At 43.8% G+C, this 26,099-nt stretch overlaps 1 protein-coding gene across 1 annotated transcript in view; it reads right to left on the reverse strand.

Moving 5' to 3' along the window:
• The window catches only part of LOC105453735 (fat-like cadherin-related tumor suppressor homolog), a 57,792-nt gene extending 32,173 nt beyond the window's left edge, over positions 1 to 25,619 (reverse strand). The window contains exons 1-4 of the mRNA XM_011695919.1: positions 25,565 to 25,619; positions 18,555 to 18,661; positions 17,450 to 17,654; positions 7,058 to 7,119 (exon numbers count right to left, since the gene is read on the reverse strand). Of these exons, the coding sequence (XP_011694221.1) occupies positions 7,058 to 7,119; positions 17,450 to 17,654; positions 18,555 to 18,661; positions 25,565 to 25,619 (429 nt within the window). The remainder of the gene's footprint in view (positions 1 to 7,057; positions 7,120 to 17,449; positions 17,655 to 18,554; positions 18,662 to 25,564) is intronic.
• Between the last annotated feature and the right edge of the window lie 480 nt (positions 25,620 to 26,099).

The raw sequence follows: 26,099 nt of genomic DNA on the forward strand, positions 1-26,099 counted from the left end.
ATAGATACGTCCCGTATCTCTAAGGAAATTATTAACAAATGATCTGAGAGAAGATTGATAGAATAAGATGGTACGCTAATATATCATAATTATGAATAACACAAATTAATGGATAAAAAGAATAAATATAATTAAAATATATATATATATATACTGAATTTAGAAGTTTTACCAAAATAATACAATTTTGTAAATAAACAAACTCGAGATCGAACGCATGAAGCAAAGATTCTCAAACGTAAATTTGTGATTTTCATTTCTCACCGGTACGAACCGAGATCTCGATGTAGAGGCGAGACTCTAAAGATGTTATCGGAGAAAGCACCGCGCGTAATTGCGGTCGTTAATAATTGGAATCCCTGTCTGGAAACGCCAAGGAGACGCGGTTTCTGCACACACCGTATCAAACGTTGAGTAAACGCGCCATGCGCGCGCCATACGATGGTATTTTCCTTTTTCTTGACTCTGTGTATAACCAATCGTACAGTCATACAGTTTACCTTCAGTTAAATCGTGCTTTTTAAGGCGCAATTAATAATCCTAATTGGCGTTACGCGCGGCGAGTACGCGCGCGTTTCATCCAGAATCCAGATGAATATCGGGCTTCCGCCGGAAGCGTTTGATCGCGATAAACTCTTGAGAACCTACCGTAATCGAAACTATGATTAGTTTTCAACAAACAATCGCGTATCAATCAACTCGTGCCACGCATCTGATTCGCAATACAATGGATTCGCAGAGCGCAACGGGGATGTGTTAGGTCTTCCTTTTTTCCCCCTCCCGCGAGAATTTTCCTCGACCGCGCGCTCGCGCCCAGCATCTCATTCGTCATTCGGCCGCAAACACACGAGATATGTATTTGCGGAGTTTCCGCCGCGGAGATTTCTGGATATTCATCATGATTATTTTCTCCCTGCTAGCGCCGCGCGGATCGCAAAAGACCTGAGCTCTTTTGCGATCCGCGCCGTAAGAGACAAACAGAGAGAGAAGCTGGGCGAATGAGAGTGGCGCCGCGCCGGGCATTAATTATATACCGTTGCCGTGCACAGCTTTATGCATTGGATACGCGAACAGAACAATCCCCTTTTTTCTTCTCTCGTATTTTACTGGAGGAAAACAAAAAGAGAATCAAATGATTTGACATTTCTATCTTTACGCCTGTTGCAAGAACAGATTAATCCTTTCGACATCAATGTGCAGAAAAAACAATATGAAATTCCGCGGATAAAGTTAGGCTCTTTTAAATGCACTCAACACATCATGCGCTACTCATGCCATCTCCATTATTTCGTTTGGCGAGAAATTTTCAGTCTTGTAGAATAATTTCGCAAAAATGAAGAAGATAGAGATGTATTGCGTGAAAAATATACAATTGTTGTACGTCAGCGTATTTACTCTTTTCATTTTCCGTTATGTTAAAGTGCTTGCAAGTTTGCCGCAACGTATACGATGACGGCTCAACGAGTGGATATTTTTGCGTTTCTCCCGATGTTTCTCGAGATGCGCGAAACTCCTTATCTTCGCACGGAGGCAGTGCCTCCATTGTTTCTCGGCTCCTTTGACGGCGCGGCGTCGCGCGGCACTCTCTCATTGTCACGGTAACGTCACGTGCATCGGCTTGGAAGTTTCCGTCGCAAGAAGATTCAAGACATTGAGAGTTGGGCGTCGCGACGATAATCCTTACCGGCGGTGCGCGAAAGACGGCAGGAAGAATGTCAATTAAGCGACTTCAGCGATGCTTCCCAGTGTCCGACCGGAAGCAGGGCGAAGAATTTTGTGGTGAGATAGTAGGATAAATGTAAAAAAAAACGCCAAGTATATGTTGTTGTAATATACAGCAATAGAATAAAACTAAATATAGTGCCATAAAAAAAGTAAAATTAAAAATAGAAAAATCAAATATATTGCTGTAAAATAGAGCGGTGTCCAAATATAAATAACACCGGACCCACCGGACGCAACAGTTTGAAGAAATCATCGATGCAACGACGCACTGTCCAGACAATTAGTTTCGTAATTGTGTAGACAGTAATATATAGAACTGATGTTTCGTAACTGTATAGAGACAGTATATACAACTGAATGTGCCGAATGTAAACAGAGATAATTAGATTCGTGTGCGCGTTTGCCTATGCGGGATGAATCATGCGTTTCGACATTACTCATCCTCGAAAGGTCGCTGAGCGAGCGCGGCATTCGTCTTCGCCTTACGGGCGTGCCGTTGTTCGAGAATCGGTGTGCATTACGCGCCGCATTCGAGCCGGAAGCGCGAACCCTGCGGTAGAAACCTCGTGAAGGATAGCGCCTTCTCCCTTCTCCTTCCCCTTTCCCCTGGCTGAACTGACCTTATTAATATACGTGGCGCATGTTGAACACGACCGATCGTGCACGGCATCGAACCTGAAATATGTTCGTGCGTATCTTGGAAAGGGCGGTATATATTTTTTCGACGTCGCGGTGGGAGAGACCGTGAAAAATCGCGCCTGTTAAGAAGAACGGGAGCAGCTTAAAAAGCTTTCGACGGCGAGAGGAGAGGCTGGCGGGGCCTGTCGCGCCAAAAGGTGATTCGCGAGTCGCCGGAGCTTACGTGCAAACACGCGACGCTATTGATCGAGGAATCTTATACTCTCTTAAGCAGATGCGGCTGAGCAACTTACAATTAGTCGATCTGTTCGTTACTTTAAACGTTGCGAGTCTGCGGGAGCAGTCAACGGAGCTCGCAATCGTAAAAAATGAAATTGCGGTTTAGTTCCTTAAAAAGGATTAAAAACAATTTACTTGCTTGACATTTATGCCCGAGTAAAAAATACTTCATTTTGAAGCTGCTCAAAGTGCCGTAAGAAATTTGCATGACCAAATAAGAGATTCCGGGCACAATTAATCTACCGCATTTTTAAAAAATGCTTCTAAATTCCTCGATTTCTCATCAGGATTATCCTTGCCGCTCTCCTCCTACAGACGGCAGGATGGAAAATTAATTCAGAAATTTGCTGCAGCGTCTGCAAGAGTGACACGTCGAGTGTAAATTGATTCTTACGCGCCACCCGGATTATCTGTTATCGGCGACTTCGATTTGCATTCAAGTACGGCCCGATCGATCATAAATTTCGATGAAATATTCTCAAGCGCGGACACTTGAAGCAGCAGCGCTAGAGGGTCTGTTCTACGGTAGTAAGCAACTTTCTCGCGCTCACTTTGAACGGGAGGAGAGTGTAAAGCGCACCTGAAAACTGAAGGGCATCGAGTGCGCCCGGCCAAAAAGAGCTGTAACGCAATGGTCACGTCAATAAAACCCTTCAGTGCTCGTCACATATTTGGCGAATTTCGACAGTTTCTTTATATAGCCGCTCGCTTTCGCAACGCAATTTTCCCTCAATTCACTCCGAGCCCGAGTTCCAATCGAACGAACGGCAAAGAGACATGGCGTGATCCACTTGTCCATTGCACGCGCCGTCGAAAGCGAGACGTTATTGTCAATATTTCAGATTCATCGAGAGCTTTTCGTATTACGGTATGCAAAAAGGTGTGCCTGGTCGCGCGAGATACGCGCGCGGTCGGTTTCTTCCATGCAGCGGGGCAGAGCCCCCAGCCATAGGGACTGTACATCCGGGACTCGTAAATTATGCGCGGAATTATGAAAAAGGGGGACACGGTTGCCCTCGGTCACCGGGTCGCGCAACCTCGGTTGACCTCTCATGCCAAAACAGTCGGCCGCCGCGCCGCGCCGCCCTTTGACATCGGACCGTACATACTGTAAGCGGTGTATCGATGACAGATAAACGAGTTTGGCGAGCGAGCGCGGATGCGCCATAAAAAGAAAGTCTAACGATCCACGCGGAATCTGCAGGATACGCGACCCGTTTAGATGAGCACGCTGCCAATATCGCTGTTTCGGCCGATATCAATTTCGCCAATGTTCGACATAGTTACAGTTACGGCACGATAGACTCGCCGGACTCTGTGCTATTCGAAAAATAAAATGGATTTTTAACTAATACAGAAGGAGACAGACAGCCGAATGTTATATAGCGTTCTCTTTTTCTTGTTAAAGCTAGATACGTAGAATACCGTTACACACTGGAGAAATGAAATCACTCGTCCTATACAGTTGCTCTTGCGCGACTCGGCATAATTTGTCTTTTACGTACATTTTTTTTGAGAATATATTTGGAAATTCTTTACCGTTTGTCTCTCGATGTTAAGAACTTCATTGTCTTTCGTTCGGAGGAGCGTAATGAGCCGTACGAGCGATTTAATCTGCGTGATTGATAACGAAGGAGGTAATCGACGAGGCTTACGCTAAAAGAAAGCGCTAAAAGAGGAAAGCTCTGTACGCTCATTAATTATTCGTGGCGGAAAGACTTTGCAAAATTGTCGAAGTTTCTCCGCGAGAGAAGGTGGTGGCGACGACGGTGCTGGCAACGCGGCGGAAGGGAGAGGGGCCACCGGGGAGGCGATCGTTTTCACGAACTCTTGTTTCTAGAGCCGAGACTCATTTAACTCGGTTACGAACACAAACACGCTGTTAACAACCCGCATCGGAGGATCAAAGCCTCTTAAAGTGATTTCCTGGTCGCGGCACGGATCCGTCGGAGAATTCCCGTAATGATATCTAACGAAATCAGACCCCACACGCGAGGCGAACTTAAATACTAGAGGGGGAGAAGGGGAGGGGTGTCTGCCGCTTCCGCTCGTTGTGTATCTTCCGGGAAATATCGTTTGTCCCGACATAAATTCATAAATATTATTTGTCTCGAGATAAATAGCGCCGAGCTGTGCCAAACAGTCCTATTAGTGACAAATATTGACGCACAGTTTAAAATGCAAAGCAACGATACAATTTGATTTTCGATATCCTATCCCGTTACAGAGTGCACTTAATTAGATCAGTCGGCGGGATGCGTCGAAAATTTAAACTGTGCGCGACATGCGAATGAACGAGAGTACGGCCATTAAAACTATTAACGTGCAATTTAATTTGGGACGAGTATGTGCTTGCGTTAATCACGAAATACTTTGCCGCGATAATGTTTCGCGCGTGTATTCTTTTTTCCTCTCCGGCATTACCTGATTGTATATGTAGTATCAGAACCACTTTAGCCGTCGTGAATAATTCAAGAATTCACCTTCGAATGAGTTAAAAAAAATATACATATGAAAATAAAATCTACAAACTGTTTCACATTTGTTCGGAAAACTTGCGGCATTACGTAATCATAATTTCACGAACGTCACGACAATCTGCATTGTGATTCCCATGAAATTTTACGAACGACTAAGCAATTATTGTTAGTCGTTGTCTTTTAATGCTTCGAGGAGAAGTCGGAGTTTGAAGTTAGAGAGGAACATCGAGAAATGATCTTTTGTTTTTCGGAAAATGGAACGAAGCTAAAGACCATCTGCGATTTTATTTGCAAAACTTCCCCGAAGGCGCAACAATGCCAAAGTGGTGCCAGACAAGAGACACTCGAAGGGGGAGGGGAGGGAGTTTGTAGAGAACTGCAATAGTGTGTCAGGATAATAGGCACTTATATTGCAACTTTTGCGATCAAAATGTGAAACTGCGCCCGAGTTTTTGAAATTTACAACATTGTCATACGCGATTCTTTGCTCATAGCCATTTTAATTGACGAAAAAAGACTCCTTGGACCTCTATATCTTACATTTAACGAGTTGTTCTTGATTTAAACGAGTTTTTTCCTCGTGGACGAGTGTTTCTCGTGTGGACGAGCATTTTTCGTGTGGGCGACTTCAGCAGAACTCTCTTCAAAAATGCTTTAGGAATTTCCGGCACTTTGGGGAGGAGCTGGAAGTCTGTCTATATTGGCTATATCGAAATTCTCAAAACGGGATGCTTTGCGGAGGAGTAGCAGGAGGAAGGCGCGAGGGAGATAAAGTTAGAGGCCGTTTACCCTATCAATCGTATTCTATATAGAAGCCTCTCGGCGAAATTGGGTATCGCCTATTTTCCCGCTTTTATCGCCCCGGCGAAAAATTTCAGTGTCTACCGTCCGTACACGACGTGAAACTATCGCGAGCTCTTTCTTTAATCTTTCTCGATGCAGGTGGAAATTCCCCGGGAGGCTCCGCCGACCTTCTCCCCAGAGAAATGTCTCGCCTCCCCGGTGTCTCACCCTACGACTCTTCCTCTTAGAACCATTGTACCCTTTTCAGCGTTGTTCTATCCGAACCCCTTCCCCCCTCCCCCTCCTGCCTCTTTCTACCGCTTTTACCCTTCGTTCTTTCCATCGTTGTCCCAAGTCGTCCATTCGTTTCACGGCCTCTCGTCCCTCCTCCCCTCCCCCGCTCGTTCGTACTACCCCTTTTCTCGCCGTGCCACCTTCAAGTTAGCCTTCTCGCTTTTATCGTCGGAGGCAGCAGATTTTCCTCATTTTACTTTTCAATCTCACGGAGGATGCGATTTTCTTCCTCATTTCCACTCCGACAATATCGAGAGAGAACGCCGAACAAGCAGATAGAATAAAGAGAAAGAGAGAGAAAGAAAGCAGCGCAGCAGCAGCAGCAGCAGCAGCAGCAGCAGCAGCAGCAATAGCAGCAGCAGCAGCAACAGCAACAGCAGCGATGGTTTCCAGAACTTTATCGACAGTATCGTTGAGAAACGAACGAATGGACGAGCGCGCGAAACGAGAAAGGATGCGGTATTAATCCGTCGATCAGCTGTTAGCATCAGCGCACCATTAGGGAACACGATTTGCTCTAACGATTTCGAAATCGTTTATCTTAGATCGGCGAGTGCAAAGACGCGATGTGTTCTATGAGAATCTAGTTCCTCGCAGTTTATATTCGCGCTTCGAATTCATCCGCAATTGCATTGCTGCACGGAAAAAACGAATTTGTTGAAATATTTAAAATTTAGAGTGTATACAGATCTAAAAATAATTTTATTGAACCATCGAAATAATTATGTTGGAAACTCAATATTGTCCAGCAAATTAGCTGCAAACAATTTTGATATTTTAGCAACCGGTTTGAGTTTCCAATATTTAATTTGGAAGAACTTGAGAGAAGGAGAATTCGATTTAGATATTTGACTTACCTCCAACACGTGCTCCGCTTGATTCTCGCGATCGAGCTTTCTGCCACTGGTAGTGATGAGACCTGTAACACAAATAGCGCAGAGATTAGCGGGCTGCCTGATGGTAATAAATGTTATAGGAAATTCGGCAGAGTCTCTCTCTCTCTCTCTCCTTACTGGCTGATAAGCAACCATTATAACGATACGCTGATAAGAATGTAACGTATAAGTAATGCGCGGTTTCACTAATAATGAGAAGCTGGAGAAGAATCGAGTTCGAGACATGCCAGTTAAAAGATAGAGAGAATCAGATTTAGTTGAGAACGACTGTATTGCTCAGTTCTATCATGCAGAAAATTGTGTTTCAGTTTGCTTATTAATAACCGACTGAAGTTATTCGGCGTGTAAGATTCGGCCTCCCCGTCCTCATTTTGACACAATTAAGAGCGTCTTTTTTACGTATAATATAGAAACGACGCAATAACTGTTTAAGACCACATTCTGGATCCACTAATTATCTTACATAAATAACGAGCTCGAGCGACAGGATGAGGGAAAACGAAGTGACCCTTTGCGCACGATGACCCACCCTCGATAAAATTGTCGCGAGGCGGCGAGAGGACGAGGGGGAGCGGTACAACCCTCGAATTGCGGGCGAACGGGAGGTCCTCCATTTAAGCCCAGAGACAAAGATCGGTCCGATGGAACGAACCCGACGAAATTATAGCGTTCAGATTTTGCCTCGCGTCCGAGTACTCTCTCTCTCTCTCTCTCTCTCCCCCCGTCCTCTTTCACAGCCCGTACCCGCCGCGATATCGAGCTTCATTTTACGTCCCACGGAATCCCTTTCATCATGGTCGCGGAACTCGGCTCGGAAACTCGATTGAGCAAAAATTCGCGGACGCGAAGCCACTGACGAGAGGGGGAGAAATTCTTCCGGTGTGTTCACCGCACTGCGGGGAAACACTTCCAAGGGAAGACGGCAGTTCGAGCGCGATCCCTCCCAATTGCCGGCAAAATACTGTTTGCCAAATAATTAAATGAGGGAACAATTAATGGGAGATGTAGAGAGATGTGTTTGAGAGGCGCGAGCGCCAGAGATACACAGCGAGAAGTTTGCCCAGTGAAGGGGTAAGCCTCGCGCAAAAAGCCTCCACACGAGAACGCAAAGTGCGACGCTTCGACAAAGCGCGACACCACCAAACACAAAAAAAAGAAGCCCTTTAGCGCACGGCTGCGCTGTATAAAGCCGGATCGACCTTTTTTTTTATTAGTCTTACGGCTTCCGGTGACGGCCCAGATTTTATATTATACCGCGAGCTCCGCTAATCGAGTTACGAGGAAGCCGTTGTCGTTCCGGCTCGGAGCTACCGATTCGCGCCGCTGCCGACAAGGCGGTTGCCGAACTCTCGTAACTTTCGTTTTGCGGCGTTTTGCCCCGTTACGATTAAGCGTGACGTGAATCCGAACTCGTGCGAACTGATACGCGAGTACTGGCGGGCATCGTCATTAAAACAAACTACTTTCACATTTTCGTCGGTCCAAAACGCGCGCCCAGTCGCGTTTACAAGCGCTTTATGGAGGCCCGCGATCGAACGAGAGCGCGGAAACGATCTCCACGCAAGTATGAGATCTTCAAATCTAATTTCCGTTTGCTGTTTAATCGAATTCGCGCCATTTCAAGGCTCGATTAATTGCGCCCTTTCGCCGTGTAACCCGTCGACAATTTCAAGCGTGACGGCCTTCGCCCTCACGTTCCTTTTACCCATCAAATGGGAAGTACGAGAAAAGGGGGCGGAGGGGCGGAGAAGGCGAACGGAAGCGCGGCGATAGATCGGAAAAAAAAGGGGGAATTGCGGGAAGTGCCGTTCGATCGAGAGCCGCGAACGCGAATGTACAGAGAGCTCTGGCGCGGCGGAACGCATTTAAATAATTGCTTTTCGTTTTCGTTCCTCACCCTCTCTGCAGGACCATGTCAACCTTCGGCCTGATAGGAATGCACGCCCACGCGCCCGCGCGCGTGTCGAGAGCGGATTCGCGTACGAGACCTCCGCGAGCAAAGCCCGGAGCGGGATAATTCGTTATCGGAAATCAACGGCGCGAGTTTAGACAAAATTATTTACGTTATTATCGGGGCGACACGACACTCGTCGTTATCCCCGTCGTTCGTCGATCGCGGGACGGCCCGACGCGGCGCGGCGCGACGTCGCAAAGTAAGAATCCTGTCCGGGGATAACGACGAATTTATTTTCTCCCCTCGCGCGTAGATCCCCCAATGGACGTCGCGAGGACGGTCTTCCTTGAAGCACCGTCTCGGGCGGAACGCTCGACGGAGTAATATTTTATGATGATAGTGAAAAATGCTTCCGGGTTAACGGCGCCGGAGCAACTGGAAGGCCGCTTAAAGGCCCGCTCATCTCTCGCCGGGAGAAAGTTTTATCGGGATTATTCCCTTATGACGAGCTAAGATTATCTGTCTTTCACGAGCGGCGCCGGCGAGCGTTTTATGAAATTTGCCTACCGGGGCGCTTGCTCGCGCGCTCCCGTATTAAGGAAATCGCAAGTTTCACGGCACGAATAAAAAAACCCAAAGGGTTGATGAACTGGGAGCTTCCTTTAAAAGTCAGGTCTTCTCGATGACATTTTCAATCACGCGGCGGTGCTCCATTAGACGGAAATAACGTGTGTGAAATTTTTATAAAAATGAAGAGAGAGAGAGAGAGAACACCTTATTTCGATAAAGCTCCTCCATTTTCGTTTGCCGTTATTAAAAGCGGCAGATGCATTAATCGAATTGATATGAATTGCGACCGTTTATAGCAATAACACCGCTGGGCAATCAGCGACGTACATCCGCGGAATAAAATCTCGTATTTCTCCACTTTTCACGTAATTAATGAAATTAGTCGGACATATTTTGCAACGCCCAGGACCCCGATTTAACAAAAATCCGGGGGGATTTCTAAAAGCGAACCGCGATTCCCCGCCGGTAGACGCCCAGAGCTTAGCGAGGTCTGATTAATATCTCGCGTTCTACGCCCTATTTAGCCGCCCTAACGCAACGGGCGGGAGGAGCGGGGACGGGGGAAGGGGACACATTTTTGCGTGACGGCGCGTTACGCGCCGAAAGCACGGCGACTAACCGGGCGATTAGGTACCGACCAGGTATACAAGATCGTGTAACGCTTACGACACGCCCGTTCGTTTTGTGCAAGCTCGTTTCCGCGGGCGAGGTCGCATTACTCGGCCAAGATCTATCTAATCTAATTTCGTACCGCCGTATAACACCGCCATTGTTCTCGACATCGTCGTATCTTAGCTACGTGCTGCTGTAACCTGGAAGGCCCGCTGCGCGCGCAAACGCCGCCGGTTAGCACCCGCGATATATGTATAGGTATATATACATATATACATATACACATATATTGTGCAATGCATGTCCGAAAAGCCTTTTCGGCGCACGCCGCACGTTACTTCTCGCCCGAAATACTCCGTTAAGGAAAACGTGTAAACACACGAGGGTAAAAATACGTTGCATTCGTAATAAAATTGTTGGAAATAAAAAGCATGTTGGGTATGCGCTTTGAAATAAGCGTTTTTTACTACTCATTCAAGAAGAGCGCGTTCATCACTCTTTTTCGAGCGTAACACGCGACTCTTCCGCGAGTAAAAATTTCTGAAACTTTTATCTGCGCGTGCCACACATCGGGCGGGCTTGTACGGTCTTAGATCGTAAAACAACACACCGCCTCGCGCCACATAATAATGTTAATGAGGGTGGGACGACGGTGTAATCGTAAAACACGTACATGCGATATACCGTGACGCGTTATTTCAGCATGCATTCTAGAGCGCCATGATGGAGTAGCCTTTTTGCCGGGCTGACCTTTTCCATCGGCCGCGACGCCCCCTTACCTGCGACGCGCGCGTTCCGGCAGATTAAAAAACCTACGGCTTCTCTCTTCTCTCTCTCTCTCTCTCTCCTTGCTTGTTATCGGGCGTTCGTGAAAATTGATCGAGAGGTCGCGGTGCGGCCGATGATTGATAGCACGCGGAATGCGCGCGCGCGGACGCGAACACGAAAGAAGTGTCCGCGCGTAGCGAAAGCGAGGTGATGCATTAATCGAGTGATCCGGTGATTTAATTGCGGAAACGAGTTCCCGACCGAACGGTCGGCCGGCCGCGATTCTTTCTGGAAAAAGGCGGTACGCTTTTACGGCGAAGATCCTTTAATGTAGGTCGCGAAACAACGTTACATTTAGCTCGTACCAACACCTCGTTTCAGTAAAAATGATGGTCGTTAATTTTCCCCGATATATCGTCGGCTCCTCTCTTTTAAAATGAATCTAACGATAATGCAAAACACAAATAAGGAGCATTCTACAATGCGTCGCAAATATCCCATTGTGAAGTGATTGCGACAACTAATCAAAAGCGACAATAATATATACTATTAACGCTTTTGATTGGCTGTCGCAATCGTTTCACGACTGACGACGGGATGTTGGCAAGGCATTGCAAAATGGCCCCTTAAGAATTTAAAATAGAAGATAGTAAGATGATGGTCAAAAAGAATTTCTCTTATTAAAAAAAAACACGCTTGAAAAAAAAATTAAATTCATTTTATACAAGATCAATAATTTACAAAAGTTCACGAGACAGAATTTTATCGTAAATTATTCTAGAATTAGCATTACGGTCGCAAAGAGATTTTCATTTATGTATGCCAATGAAAAAGAATTGCAAATAATAAATTGGTTATTATTCCGCTGATGTGATTATACATACATGAATTTACTGATTTACAAGTCGTGTAAAACGGATTTTAGAAAAAAAAAAAAAAAAAAACCTTGAGTTTTAACACCTATTACGTGAGAAATATCACGTATCCAGTAAGTTCCTTTGAACTCATAATGATTCCGAGCTATCATAGCACCGTCATTAGTAAAAACCGCAATTTTTTTCGTTGTCATGGCTTTCGTTACACGCGGGAGTTTCCCGGCGGAGCGTAATAACGTCGAGTAAATAGGAATCTGCGGTGTATTTGCCGCATAGAGAGAGAAAGAGAGGGGTGGGGAGGAAGGGAGAGAGACCAGTCGACCATATATCGCGCTCTCTGTAGAGGTAAATGCGGCGGTGGCGCAAATGTCCGTTTATCTCGCTTTAGGACTGATCGTGTTGCAATCGTTTAACTCGATACAGTCGCGGTACTCTGCCTATCGCAAAAAATCGAGCGACATCGCTAAACCGACGCGCCAATAATAAACAATAATCTCTCCCGTCGCGCGCGAAGGGGCTGTACGGCGACCGGCAATAAAATCGACGATACCTCTTCTTCCGAGTGGCGGAAACCAATTTAGCCGGTATTACACGGAATTTGGAAGCCGTCCGTCCGTCCGTTGTATTACGTTGCAGTAATTGCTGTTGGTGGAATGGCATTGCCGCCGAGCAACTGGGACAGAACCCGCGCGCTAATAGTTTCCGATATACAACATCGGGTACTCATGCACTCGCAATGATATCTATACTTTTCTCTCTAACAGTCTACTCCAATTCGGAATATCAAACAAGAAGTAATACTTCATCCCAGACAGCGTGCTCGGTCGTCATTACTAAAAAGATCGTGAAACATCCGATCCAATCACGCAATGGAGTTTATTGTCCGATCGGTGATGCAATTTCTTCATCTCTACGATGAAATCCAAGATAAAATAAAACAACAAACTTGCCGGGGAGAAAGAGAGAGAGAGAAAACCCGGATAGACAGCACGGTAGATTTCTTTTTATTCGGTAACCCGGTAAGAGTTGCAGCTACACTCTTACGAGAGAATAAAACCGTAGTAAACACGGCTATATCTATAAATTCCCGCTTCTGCTTCGTGCAAAATATTAGATAATCGAGCGATGTCGATATCTCATCTCAGTTACGACATAGTTTAAGCAGCATATTCAGAAAATTAATTAAAATCAAATATCCCTCGCCTAATATGAAAATGTCGAGGTAAAATAATTACATGCGATCAAAGTTGGAAGATATTATATAGAGCTCACGACCGTCAGGCCCATAACTTACACGTGTACCGATCTGTCATCGGTGTCATTGATCTTCGCGGCTCATGCGATATTGATCTTTCTTACTCAGCTAATTTATTAGATATTTTATGTGCAGGTATTACATATAGTACAGACATAAATAATCTAAATAAGCTATTGGAGGCAAGTTAATTATTAACATTAACTTTTGTCTTTCACGCGGTGTTTTATTTCGCCTCAATTGATATAAAGTCAAGTTATTAATTGTGGGATAAATAAAATTGAATTACAAAAGATTAACATAAAATCGATATGTTATCAGAATAAACATAATATTATTACCGCGTGCTAATCATTAAATTATATAATTAATTAAATAATATCATGTAACATATTTTTTCTTCGTCTCTTACTTATATATATGTGATAGGCATATTAAAATATCTGAGTTTATGTGAATATGAATCAGTTTGTATAATATTTGAAAATTCTAGAAAGATACACCTGTATAAAATATTTTTACATTTATACATAAAAAGTTCAAATGCAGATCTCAAATTAAGAGATTTCGAATTTATATACAATAAAATTGGTAATTATATGTTCCAGGATTAAATATTAATGTTAATTTATTTTAATACATTCCATTTTATAGCAAAAGATCTATGAGACATTGTACATTCGTAATATTCTTATTCTTTCAACTTGACACATACATCTTATGCGTCCTTCGTGCGATTATACAGATCCATTATCTCGAATTTAAAAAGTAATATACAATATATGTTTCACTGATACGACGCGCAATAGCGGAATTGCACTACATCGATCAGTTAAATATAAATATATTCAGGTTATATATAATAATACAGCGTTCAGAATTAATAAATATTTCAAAGATAATACAGTTACGCGCATCATATATAATTATAAGCGATTCTGCACACAAGTAGTGAATAAAATAATAAATAATATATTATCCACCTATAGTTGTCCGTCATCATTCGAAGCTCCTCTTCTCTCGTTCTTTTGTTGAACTAACAATACTCACTCGCGAAAATGCGGTTAATTACAATTGCGCATTAATCACTGGTATTACGATCGCTCGACAATCCCGATACTGTCGCAGTCGCACGTACTTTGCTATATTGCGACGGAATCGTAACGTGAAAAAATACGATTGCATCGAGCTAACTCCACCTTGACACATGCAACGTCTCGCGAATGAGCTTAATGAATAAATCTCGACCGAGGGGTTTTAATAACTCGTATACCAATAAACACTGCATTTTGCAGTGCAATGAAATATTAATATATAGGATTAATTACGACGGGACTTGTTAATTAAACGCGTTGCGATGCTGCTCGACTCTGAGTCAATCCTGTATTCGTAATATTCCGTTAATGACCAAAACATAATACCGATATAGCTTTCTGATATTGTACGGTACGATAAAGTTGATTAATGATAATCAGAAACGAATCTAAAAATATGCTATCGAAGTGTAATGTTATTTAGTACATCTCAGATATATAAATTCTGTAAATATATTATTAAAAAATGTATCATTAAGGGAATACTGGCAACGTTTATTTTATCAACAAAACACAATCCTTTTTGTGTCGAGAATTTACTGTATTATTTTAATAGATTTGAAAAATCTTTTTCGAAAATTAAAGTATATTAATACTAGTCATTAATACTAGTCTGACGTTCGGAGTTTATGCCGAGAACAAAACAATTTTCTTAGTTTAGAGTTGTCAAGTCAAAATAACATATGCTTGATATAAAAGATCTTCAGCTTGTACTTATTATACAAAATTGCGGTGTCAAGACTAGTAGATTATATAAAGAAATAACATCGAATTTGTAAAATTATAATAATTATAGTAATTAGATTTACATTACTTAATTGTTAGTAAAACAGCGATATTATGGAGTTGTCAGCATCGTTTTAAATGTATTAATAAGATTAAAATTTATTATTTAAAAAATGTAATCAATCAATGTATCACAGCTTCCTCGGATTTTTCGATTTGATGATTTGTACACGTGACTCTGTGTTCCGTAAACAGTCCGTAAATTATACTTATTGACGGAAAACACGACGCAAGATACACGCGTATCTCCAAGCTAAAAAAATCCTTATCATGTGTATTACAAAACGTTAACTTGTGATTCCTATTCACTATCGCTTGGATTCCTTTGAACAACCGCGCGAGATAACTGCTTCGACAAATATAAGTATCATCCCACTCGACACGAATAATAGTCGTTAATCGTAATGCACTAACAACACGTTCCGTGTCATTCTAATATTTAGGTTTTCCAAATTTTATTAGGAACAAGATCCTATCTGACGAGCGAAAATGTCAATATTTTTTTATTCCAACAAAATGAAATGCCGCAAGAAATGTAAATGATCCAATTAATTAATCATTCAAATTTGTCTTAAGATAAAGTAAACAGCTCATGTAACATTTAAAATCTACTATTAATAATAAACTTGTTACTATTATTGTTTATTATAACAAATAGAATATTTGAAAAAATATAATATGTAAAACACCGAAAAAAAAAAAGGAATTTCTCGAATATTTTTCATTCATCTCATATGTATATAGGGTGTCCCAAGAGGAAAGGCAAATATTCTGGAAAGTGACAGTATCGGTAATTTTAAGCAAAAATATTCATATAAATATGCATTCAAATATTTTCCGAGATTATTTGAATTTAATGTGCCATTGCGCCTGCTGACCGTTGATCAGCTTTGCGTCTGTTGACTATTATGTTGATTGATCTCTCAAAATATTTCCTTTCCTTCTAGAATACCCTATATAAATAAGCGTAGTTTGGGCAAAAAATAATTATTGTGGCGTGAATGTACTTTAACTTTCCGCGAAGGCTTCAATAATACAGTCATACGAGATTCGTGTGTCAGTGTTACTTGACCGTTGATAACCCGATGACATTTATAGCCCGATTGATCGGTTGTAACTAAGTATTTCCGTTTGGCATACGGCGAAGAGCGACCGCAATACCGCATATGTCGGGATCGTGTTTTAAGGCTCGTCCGGTCGAACTGTTCGCCCCCTCTCCCCTCCGTTTTCTTCTCGCATGTGAAGTGGACGAAGGGTCACCACTCGCGGGCGGGTCGGGGCCAAGTTTTGCGCAATTCCGAACATTAAAAAGTTCCGCGGACGGATAGCACGCAAAACGGATTGGCCAGCTGACGGTGGGGAAGTTTCCCGGGGATTGGCCGACGGCGATGAATACAAATCAAACGTCGGCCGACTTTTTCCATTGTGAACCATCTCCCCGGATATAACCGACTTTCATTTTGCATACTAATACCGATCGCAAACAACTTTCGAAGAATACCGAGATGTTCGTTGTTTGTGAACGGCGGGAACGCCTGGTTGGATGCCAGGAATTGGTAAGAGAATTCGACGTATAATCTCGACGACTTTCGGATTTCGATGTGGACGGCAAAATAATACCCGGTTTCAATAAACCGGCAGTCTCATCGCTTTAAAATTCTCGTTGCATTATTAACTCGCGAGCGGCGCTCCTTGCGCGCGAAGTCCCCGCGGCGTGCGAAAATATAAAGTTCCCGTCCGCCGCGCGTCACTTTCCGTTCCACATCCGTTCGTGGCTCATACATTATTTCGTCGCGCTAAACAACGTGACACGTTGCCTCTTACGTTATTTATGAAGGTATTCGAAGTCAAAGGCATGACGCTGTCCCGGATCTAACGAGCTTGCAAGATAGGCGTTCTCTCATCGTTTTATAATCCCCTTAACGTCCCCCTCTCCTCGCACGCGAGGAGGAAAGGCTAAGCGAGACGATAAAGAACTGATGAATATGGATCGACGTTCGATCACTCGGATTTGCATGCACGGCACAGGTGAGGCAAGAACAACGTATCTTTAGACGCGCTTAATACATAACATATATCGCGGAGAGTTATTAAGGTAGATCCTAGCCGAGAGAGGCAGGTCATTAAAATAAAGATAGATCGTGCGTCTGTCTGTCGGGAAGCATAATTCTCCGTACGCATTCTTCACGACACGGATATATCGGCGACATGTATATAGGAAGCGTGTCCGTGAGGAGCCAATATCTCGTTCTTCAATTCGGCTAATAACGAACGAGGGATTCGACTCGAAACTCTTTTCGCGGAAGCGCGGCCAATCTCCCGGTTCCGCGTAACGGATCTATTAAAACTCCCGTCCAACGAGATTGAACTCATTACCGGCTATCGGGTGCGGCTAAAGACCCCGTCATCCTGATCCTGACCGCGAGACCGGTATTATTTTGCCGTCGTCGATGCGATACGCGAGCCATACGTACGTATCTACGTACGCTCGGGACTTACCGGTGGTGGAGTTGATGAGAAAATAACCCTCCGGATTGCCGCTGCTGATGGTGAAGACGAATTGCTGGGGCGAGACATCGCGATCAAAGGCGCGGATCTGCAGGACGCTCACGCTGGCGAGCGAGTTCTCCGGCACGGATGGATAGTAAACCGGAAGCTCGGTCAGCGGCGTGTTATCGTTCTCGTCCAGCACTTCGACGTAGACCTGCACATACGCGTGGAGAGAGCCCGTCTAATCATCCATCCATTAAATGAAACCGCCGCGCGTCCGTTAAATTAAATTCGCGACCGAGGAATAAAAAAGAAGTAATCGCGACTTCGTTTGGCTAGAGACGTGCAAATTAAGGTTTTTTGCTATCGGATCGAGTTTCACTTCTTTGTTTGAGTCCAATTCGAATCGAATCGAATCAAATTAAATCGAGTCGAATTGTCGAAACATAACTTTTAATTAATAACGTTACAGTTAGGTTGAATTTTAATATATACTCTCTAAATTTTCTGGAGTGAATCTCATTCCAAAAGAGTGAAAATTCACTTCAGAAAATTTAGAGAGTAAATATAAAAATTTTAATATAACATGGCTACTATACTTGTAAGTAGAAAATATGATTTTATAAGATTAATTATATAATATATGATATATAATTAATATAATAATTATATAATGTATAATTAATTATATAAGGTTTCATATATGTAATTCGTAACCTCTTGAATTCGAAACGACTTTTAAATAGTTCAGATTCGAATTGTAAATATTCAAATCTCGAATTGACTCGAATCTTATCTGATTCGATTCGATTCACATTCAAATAATTCGCATATTTTTATTAATTTTGGGATATTAATGCAATCGCATTCAATTTTTTATTCTATGCCTCTTGAGAATTTACAAAAACATGTAAGACACGAAATGAAATTTGCTGACTGAGAAAAATGGAAAAAGACATTATAAAATGGAAAAAACTTATTTGACTAAATAAGTTCGTTAAGCGACAACAATATATTAGTTCCTTTTTAGTATGTAAGTTTTTTAAATGTCTTTTTCCCCCAGTAATATCTCGATGTATATAATTTGCGCTTTACCAATTGTGCTGAAACTTACTTGCAGACTCGAGCTGAGCGGAACCACACCGTGATCCTGGGCGTAAACGGTCAACCAGTATCCCCTTTTCGTCTCGACGTCGAGCACCGCCTTGGTCCTGATGTTTCCTGCAACAAGCGGAGAACCGCGCAATTAAACTCGGGAACCAGAATGAACGAATGGCGAACGAACGCGAGCCGCCGCCACTACGCGATAATATCTCGATCATCTATCTTTTAATATTTCGAAATAATTCACTTTATTCCGATCGATCCCGTCGTGCGTAATGAAATATATGGCAGGTGCGGCGAGCCCGTCAGGCGGCTTTCTCGAAGTGGAATCAATATTAAAGAACGTAAAATAATCGCCGTACCGCCGAGACCTTTTGCACTCTGGCGTTCGTTATTTCCCCTTTTCGCGCCGGCCGGGGGACTCGAAACGAACGGAAGGCGGCCGGTTTTCGCGGAGAGGAAAAAAAAAGGAGACGGCGGTATTTCCACTTTGTGCGTGAGGTGGTCGGCAAACAAGAGAGCCGACAGGCAGGCGCACGTCATCGCGCGCCGCTAAGCGCTCGCGTATGCGTGCACCGTGCACGGCGAGTCCACCAACCGAGCGCGGACAGCGCAAAAATCGGACCGCATTCCTGCTGTTAACACATCAGCCTAGCACGGCGTGGCGGTGCCGCGCATGCCGTCGTTCCGCGTGTGTCCCCGGACTCGACTTTTTTGCCGAGGGATTTCGCCGGATACAGCAGCGGGTTTCTTCTTGCAACGCGCGACTGATATCCCGCGCGTTCTGCGCTCCTCGCGGTTTTGTTTAACCGTCGCGTCGCGTCGCGTCGCCGGGATTAACGCGAGGGATAGCGGTTAAACAGCGGCCGCGAGTCCGCGCCGCTTGCTCGACTTACTTATAGCAATTACGCGATCGCGGTTCGTCGTTTGCTCTCGTTCGTGGCGAGAGAACCGACGACGGCGACGACGACGGGAGAGAACGTAAAGCGAAGACCGCGACTTTTGCGATTTGTAGCGCCGATAATCCCAACGTCTTCCGCGCGGCCGCGCGCAAAGTCGAGACCGAGAAACCCGCCGGGAAGTCGCTCGCGGTTTCGGTCGCCGCGCAATTAGCGAGACATCGAGACCCGCCGTTTCAACGTTTCAACGTCGATCGCCGACCGGGATAACGGGCTCGATCGTCGAGTCTACCGGGGCATGTAACGAGCGCTAATTAGAAATCGGCGGGATTCGTGCGCGGATCGCACGCGGTGCGAGTCGTAAATATCCCCGCGTCTCTCCCGGTCTCTCGAGCCGCGGCGGGAGCTTTGCCCGCTCGTTTCACTCCGCGTGGCGAACTCCGTACGACTTGCATCGGCCGGTTGTGCAAACCCGAGTTTTTTCCATTTTTTTTTTTCGTTTCAAAAAATGCACGTAACGCCGAGCCTCGGTTTTGCTCCGTGTTTTCCTCCCAGCTTTCGTTGTATCGCGTGCGTGCTGAAATCGTAGCCGCCGCTTCTCATCGTTGCAGATCCACGCGGTTCGCTCGCAGTTAGCACACATAACACGGAAAAGAGGGTGGAATATTTTCATTTTTTAGTTTCTCCTTTATGTTGTGAATCGCACACTCGGGATGCACGTGCGTTCGGAGAGTAAGCCTGAGAGAGCGCCGCGCGCGTGAAATACGTCGCGCCGCTTATTGCTATAATTAGCGACGGCGCCACGAAAGAATGCGACTTTTCCGCGCGCGGCGAGCCACGAGGAGAAAACGGAGCGTTTCAAGTAGCTGAATTTACCGTGGAAATTGTTAAATCTTAATTAACCGCAAACGAACGTTGCCATATAACGCGCCGCGCTGCTATACTTCATTTCCTCCCCCTCCCTCCTCCTTCCCCTTCGCCCACCATCCCCCGTGCCCGCTCCTACGTCGTTACCTCGGCATTATATACGCGCCTCTTCTGTTCATTCGACTGTGGAAGAAGCAGATGAAGACACGTGCAGCGCTTTAATAGCGAGCGAGCCGGCGAATGCATTAAATTTAGTACCGTAAACGCGATTTATACAGCATCCTCGTATAACGGGAGAACTTCGTTAGCGGGAGAAACTCGCTCGCCGGCAACACGACGTTCTGCGAGCGACTACAAAAATGAATGTTTTCGCGCGCGCGCGAGTCAATACCGTAATTCTTACGAAAAAAATTAGGTGCGAGGTCGAATTCGTCCCGAGGAAAAATCTGCAGCGACACGAAATGCAAATTTTTCCCGCGGCAGTTCGTCACCGCGGTAGAATCCGCGCGTGTAAATATTTATCAAATGTTTAGCCCCTTATAAATAACAAAAATAAAACTAATATTATTAATATTAGATAAGACTAGAATGGCAGGACGCGCAGCGAAACTTCAGCTCTCTCGCGGAATATCTTATCATTTATTTCCTTAAAATTACGGGGAACTCGACATTCGCAGCAAAATGGTATTAATATCGAAAAGCGAGAATACATATCGCGCATACCGGATGAATTTGTGAAGAAGAGGGAGGGAGAGGAGGAGAGAGAGAGAGAGGGAGGAGAGGCGAAGAGGAAATTACTCTTCGCGAAATATTTCGTCGCGCGCGTTTACATCGGTTCTCGCGAACGTGAACTCCGCTTGTGAACGTTGTATCTCGATCGGGTTTCATCACGGAGATGCACGTGGATACCTACGCCGCGCCGGCAAATCTCTCGGGCTCCTTCGTGCTCATCCATCCGTTCAGACAGCTGATGAAGGCGCGTGCAGCATTTAATAGCGCGCCGAGGATCGTATTTAATGTGTGCCCGCGCGCGGATTGCAGCCAACTCGATATCCTCGAGATGCGCATGAGCGATAATACACAGCGACGGAGGTTACGTAGGTTACGCGTCGTAAACGGAACGGGGTTGAAGAGCCCCTCGTTCAGCCCCAGATTCGCCTGGCGATCTTCTGATCGGTGATATACAACGGCAATTCATACAACGGTGAATCGTGCGACAATTTCTTGACGTGAACCCGTGGAAATAAAGGGAAATAAATAAGCGGAGAGAAGGGAGAATCGCGAGAACTGCAGTGTATTTCTAAATATATATATCGCGCCAAAGAGAGGAAAAATAACCGCGGACAGCGCGCAATCGCGACAGCTGTTTGGCAATTTTTCGGGCTCGTGTAAGAGCTCGAAACGCCGCGGCCGCTTCGCTGCTCGAGGCCCCTCTCGAGTAAAGCACCAACGTCTCGTCGAGCGGAGCTGCAGAATTCGCTTCTGGCGTGACTCTCGTCCTTTGTTCGAGTAACGACGGAGCCGCACGGCGGAAGCGCGGCGGGAGGAAAACGGTCGATGGCTTTCCGAGAGCGGAGAACGTGCGCGGCTGTAATCGAACTCTCGGTCGTTTAATTTTTGGCCTCGGGCACACCGCCTTCCTGCCCTTCCGCCCTTTCATTCCCGGTGTCCCGGCTGTCCGTCCTCTTTCGCCACTCTCATCTTCCCTGAGAAATTTCTCGAGGTCTTGACGCAAACCTCTTCCCCTTCCCCTCCTCCACCGTCTCCTGTGTTCGTCTCTGATCGTTAACCCAGATTTCGTCATTGACACTCTCGGCATTATCTCGTTGGCAGTATATGCCCCGTGGACGTGCGCGAAGCGTTAACAGCGACTATCGGTCCTCTCTCGGCCGATTATTGTTGAGAGGTGATTGATGCTCGATCGAATATCGCGGATTAATGAACGCTTGAAAAGCTGCAACGTTAATAGATTATACCAATTGGGCTTTACTGTTATCTATCTCGTTACTGTGACGCTAACGAGATAACGCTAATGATTATAAATGTCTCATTTAACGCGTATCGGTACATATAATCATTTCGTTTAGAAAGATACGGATAACAAAGGATTAAAAATGGATGTAATGTAGTCGAACCTCAGTCTTGAGATACAGACGTTCAAATATGATTCGTTCGTTTGTAAACACATTGAAATATACGTGCGTTTAATTGTGTTACCTCCGTGATACTCGCGTTGATTAAATTACAATCCGAGGGAATTAAACGCGAATCTAAAGTTTCGCAGAATCCAGGCGGAGAACGAATCAGAATTAATAGAGGAAACTCTATTTTGTAAATGAAAGATAATTACGATTTTTCTTACTTTTGTAAACTCACTTTCACTCGATAAACAATATTGTCGTAAATTTTACCGTGATTCAAGTAATGTGGGGAAAAAAACGCGAACGAGCAACGCGTTTTTTCGTTCCGTTATTTCGTATATGATATTACGGTGTGCGCAGGAGTCCTCGCACATTTGACGAACGTCCGGGTAAAATACAAACCGTAAATCGCCAGTGGATAAAAGCGCCACTAGAAGCGAAATTACGAGATATACGTGTCCGCTCGACCGGATCTCTCGATACGCTCGAGATTTAAATTGCCGGGGGCATATCGTCAACATTCGATTGAAATGCGTTTCCGTGGAAACCTTTTAACGATTAGATTCGCATAACGGAATATACGCATATAAAGGGGCAGTGCTTTTAAACCACGATTGTGAAAGTACAATGGAAAGGCAACCAATAAGATCAGCGTTTCAGATAAATAAAATTTGTTATTATAAATAAAAAGAGGCGAGCTTACTATTCTAATTTAATTAGATATTGTTACATTTAACTGATCGAACACATCTGCTTGTTAAAGAAATGTCGTAAGGTCGCGAGTAGGCAAGATAAAAAAATTCGCAAATAGGTATGTACAGCGTACGTACCATTAATATCCAAATTAATAAATAACAGAAGAGCAGTCATAAAAAAATTAATCAAATATCAAAGATTTCGAGTAAGGTAATGTTGAAAAAAAACGATTTTGCTTTAAAAATTTTGCTGAAAATACAGATCTGAAAATCATTTTTTCACATCAAAATAATTTTGTTGGAAATTCAAACTGATGACTAGAATATCAAAACGTTTATACAGCAGTGCTCATCATTTTTGAATTTCTAACACCATTATTTCGATGGTTTAACAAAATTATTTTCAGATCTGCAAATATCTTATTTATCGAGCAAAATTTTTTAATCTCCCAGCAAAATCATTTTTGTGAAAATTGGAAAATGAAACGTATTTACGCTACTTTGACCTACATTAATAAATGACATCGAAAATTAATTCTCCACAGGATTCGACATAAACCAATTAAATCGTCCCGGCAAACATTCTTCGCGAGCTACGAGTTCTTCTTTTATAATTCTCGAAACTTTTCTGTAGCTCCCCGCGGGACTTCGCGTTGGTACTCCAACAAATTATTATACCTCTAACTCTACCGAAATGTCCAATCTTCTTGCATCGTGCCCTACCCTCTCCCACTCGGTGGTGGAGATAAACGGTCTCACCGTTTTTTTCCGTTTTCACTGGTCTCCAACTTTTGTAGAAGCGCTACTTACCAGACGTTCGTCTTTATCTTTATAGCTCTTTCGATAGCCGACGAGCCAATTTAATCAGCACTTTTACCGGGAATCTACGTGAACTAATAAAGAAATATCTAGCGGACATTAGATAACGGAATTCATATTACCTACACATAAGTTCCATTCCTGTCCGTTATAAGTATATAATACTCTTTGTAAATTGCAGTTGTAAGTCGGAGGCCATCCTAAGCCGCAAGGCAAGGATTAAAATAAAATAAATAAAATAATAATTGGGAGCGTCGCTCCCAATAATAAATAGTAGAATACACTTTAATCAATGTTATAATAACAAATTAATGTACAAATAATAATATAAAAAAAAAAATTGGATAATTATTTTTCGGATTCTAATAATTATTTTTCTTCTCTATTCTGTAACATATAAAATTATTTTATACTAAAAATTTTCCGCAAACATCAAAACTATCTGATCAATATAAATGTATAAGAGATATCGTTGTAAAATATTATGAATATTTGGAATGTCATGCATGAAATTTTAATATACGTAGCATTATTTGCATACATCAAATATTTAAGAGATTTTTACTATACATAAATTCTAAATTAATTAAACGAAACCTCGGTATTAATTTACGGCACTAAACCTTTCAGAGTCGTAAAGTTTTCTAATGTATGTATGAAGCGCGTAATAAACTTAACCATTGATGAATAAATCCGCGCGTTCGTTCGTAAAAGTTACAATAAGAAATTTGATAACCTTTCAAAGGTGTAAATAGCTCGAGTGGATAAAGAAAAAATTTCACGCCGAACTAGTTTACCCGAGATTGCGCGCATTCGAAAAGTTCCCGAAAGTTGGCGTCGATGTGTGCAAGTCCGCTGACGATTCCTTCCTCTAGTTCGTGATACGCGTATCACATAGAAAACTTTCAAAGTGTGCATACAGTTTGGAAGCAATCGAACCTAAGCAGTTGGAGAAGCTGCGAAAACCGCTTTGGAACAGACATTGATACGTTGCCGCGCATTCGGCACGAGAACACACTTACAACTTGCTTCATTTTCCGCTTCTTGTAGAAAATATCGCGTCGAAAGAATACAGGAATAGGTATTTGTTCTCCCTGCGCATTCCGCGTCTCAATTCTATCTTCTACAAAAGCAATTTTATTTCCTCGGCGAGCGTGAAATTGTGATCCTGGCGTCTTAAGAAAATTAAAAGTGTAATAATTGTCGAAACGAATTAATCTCACGAAGGAGATAAAATGACGGTTTTCTCCTGGCTGGAATAAAGCTGTTAAAGATGTTTACCGCGTCTCGTCGGCGGTCGTTGGCGAAATTGAAAGTTCCTCGTCGTGTTATTCACGAGAAATCATTTGGAGGAGCTCTAAGGATGATGACACGTTTATGACGAAGGTAGTATCCCTGATGGATATAAACGAGCGGCTCGAGCGACTTCACGAGTACTCGCGAAAAGGTATCGCGGAAAATAATGATCGGCCCGCCGCTCGGCGGCCGTCATTAGCCAGATTAACAGTGGGAAACCGTTCTGTCCTCGACACAGGGAGCCAGGTTACCAGGAATTATGTCGACGGTTAGGGCGCCGTAAGATCCGCCTTCGTCGTGTACCCTCCGTTCTTCTTTCGCCCTCCCGCTGCTGCTCCACTTTCCTGACTTTCCGCATCTTTCCCGTCCCGCCCCTTTTTTATCGCTCTCACTACCCCCCTCCCCCCCTCATCCGGAGTAGCAAGCGCTATGGTTCTCGCCTAAAGAGGAACAAGAGTTACGACTAGAGACGCGAATATCCCGTCCCCTTTTCTTCTCGCGTATCTCAATCGGTAACGAGAATCCTCACGAAAATTAATTTGTATGACTTTGAAGTGAGCGTGTAATATATACGAGAACACTGTTAGTCGCTTCATTATGCATTTTTTTAATTTAATGAAATTTAATCAGCATTCAGGTAGATCGTATTCCAAGAGAACGATCGACTCTACGTGCTATTTTTATTATTGCACCAAGTATTAATTTGCATACTAAAATTTTTCCAGGTACCTATGCATAAATAGAGAAAGTTGCATTTCACGTCAAAGTCCGCGCAATTTTTTCCTCGCGTCCCAGATATACACGTCCATTTTCCGGCCGTGCGGTTCACCTAAATGCC

Source organism: Wasmannia auropunctata, unplaced genomic scaffold (genome assembly GCF_000956235.1).
Source record: "Wasmannia auropunctata unplaced genomic scaffold, wasmannia.A_1.0 LD335996.1, whole genome shotgun sequence".
Taxonomy (NCBI): domain Eukaryota; kingdom Metazoa; phylum Arthropoda; class Insecta; order Hymenoptera; family Formicidae; genus Wasmannia; species Wasmannia auropunctata.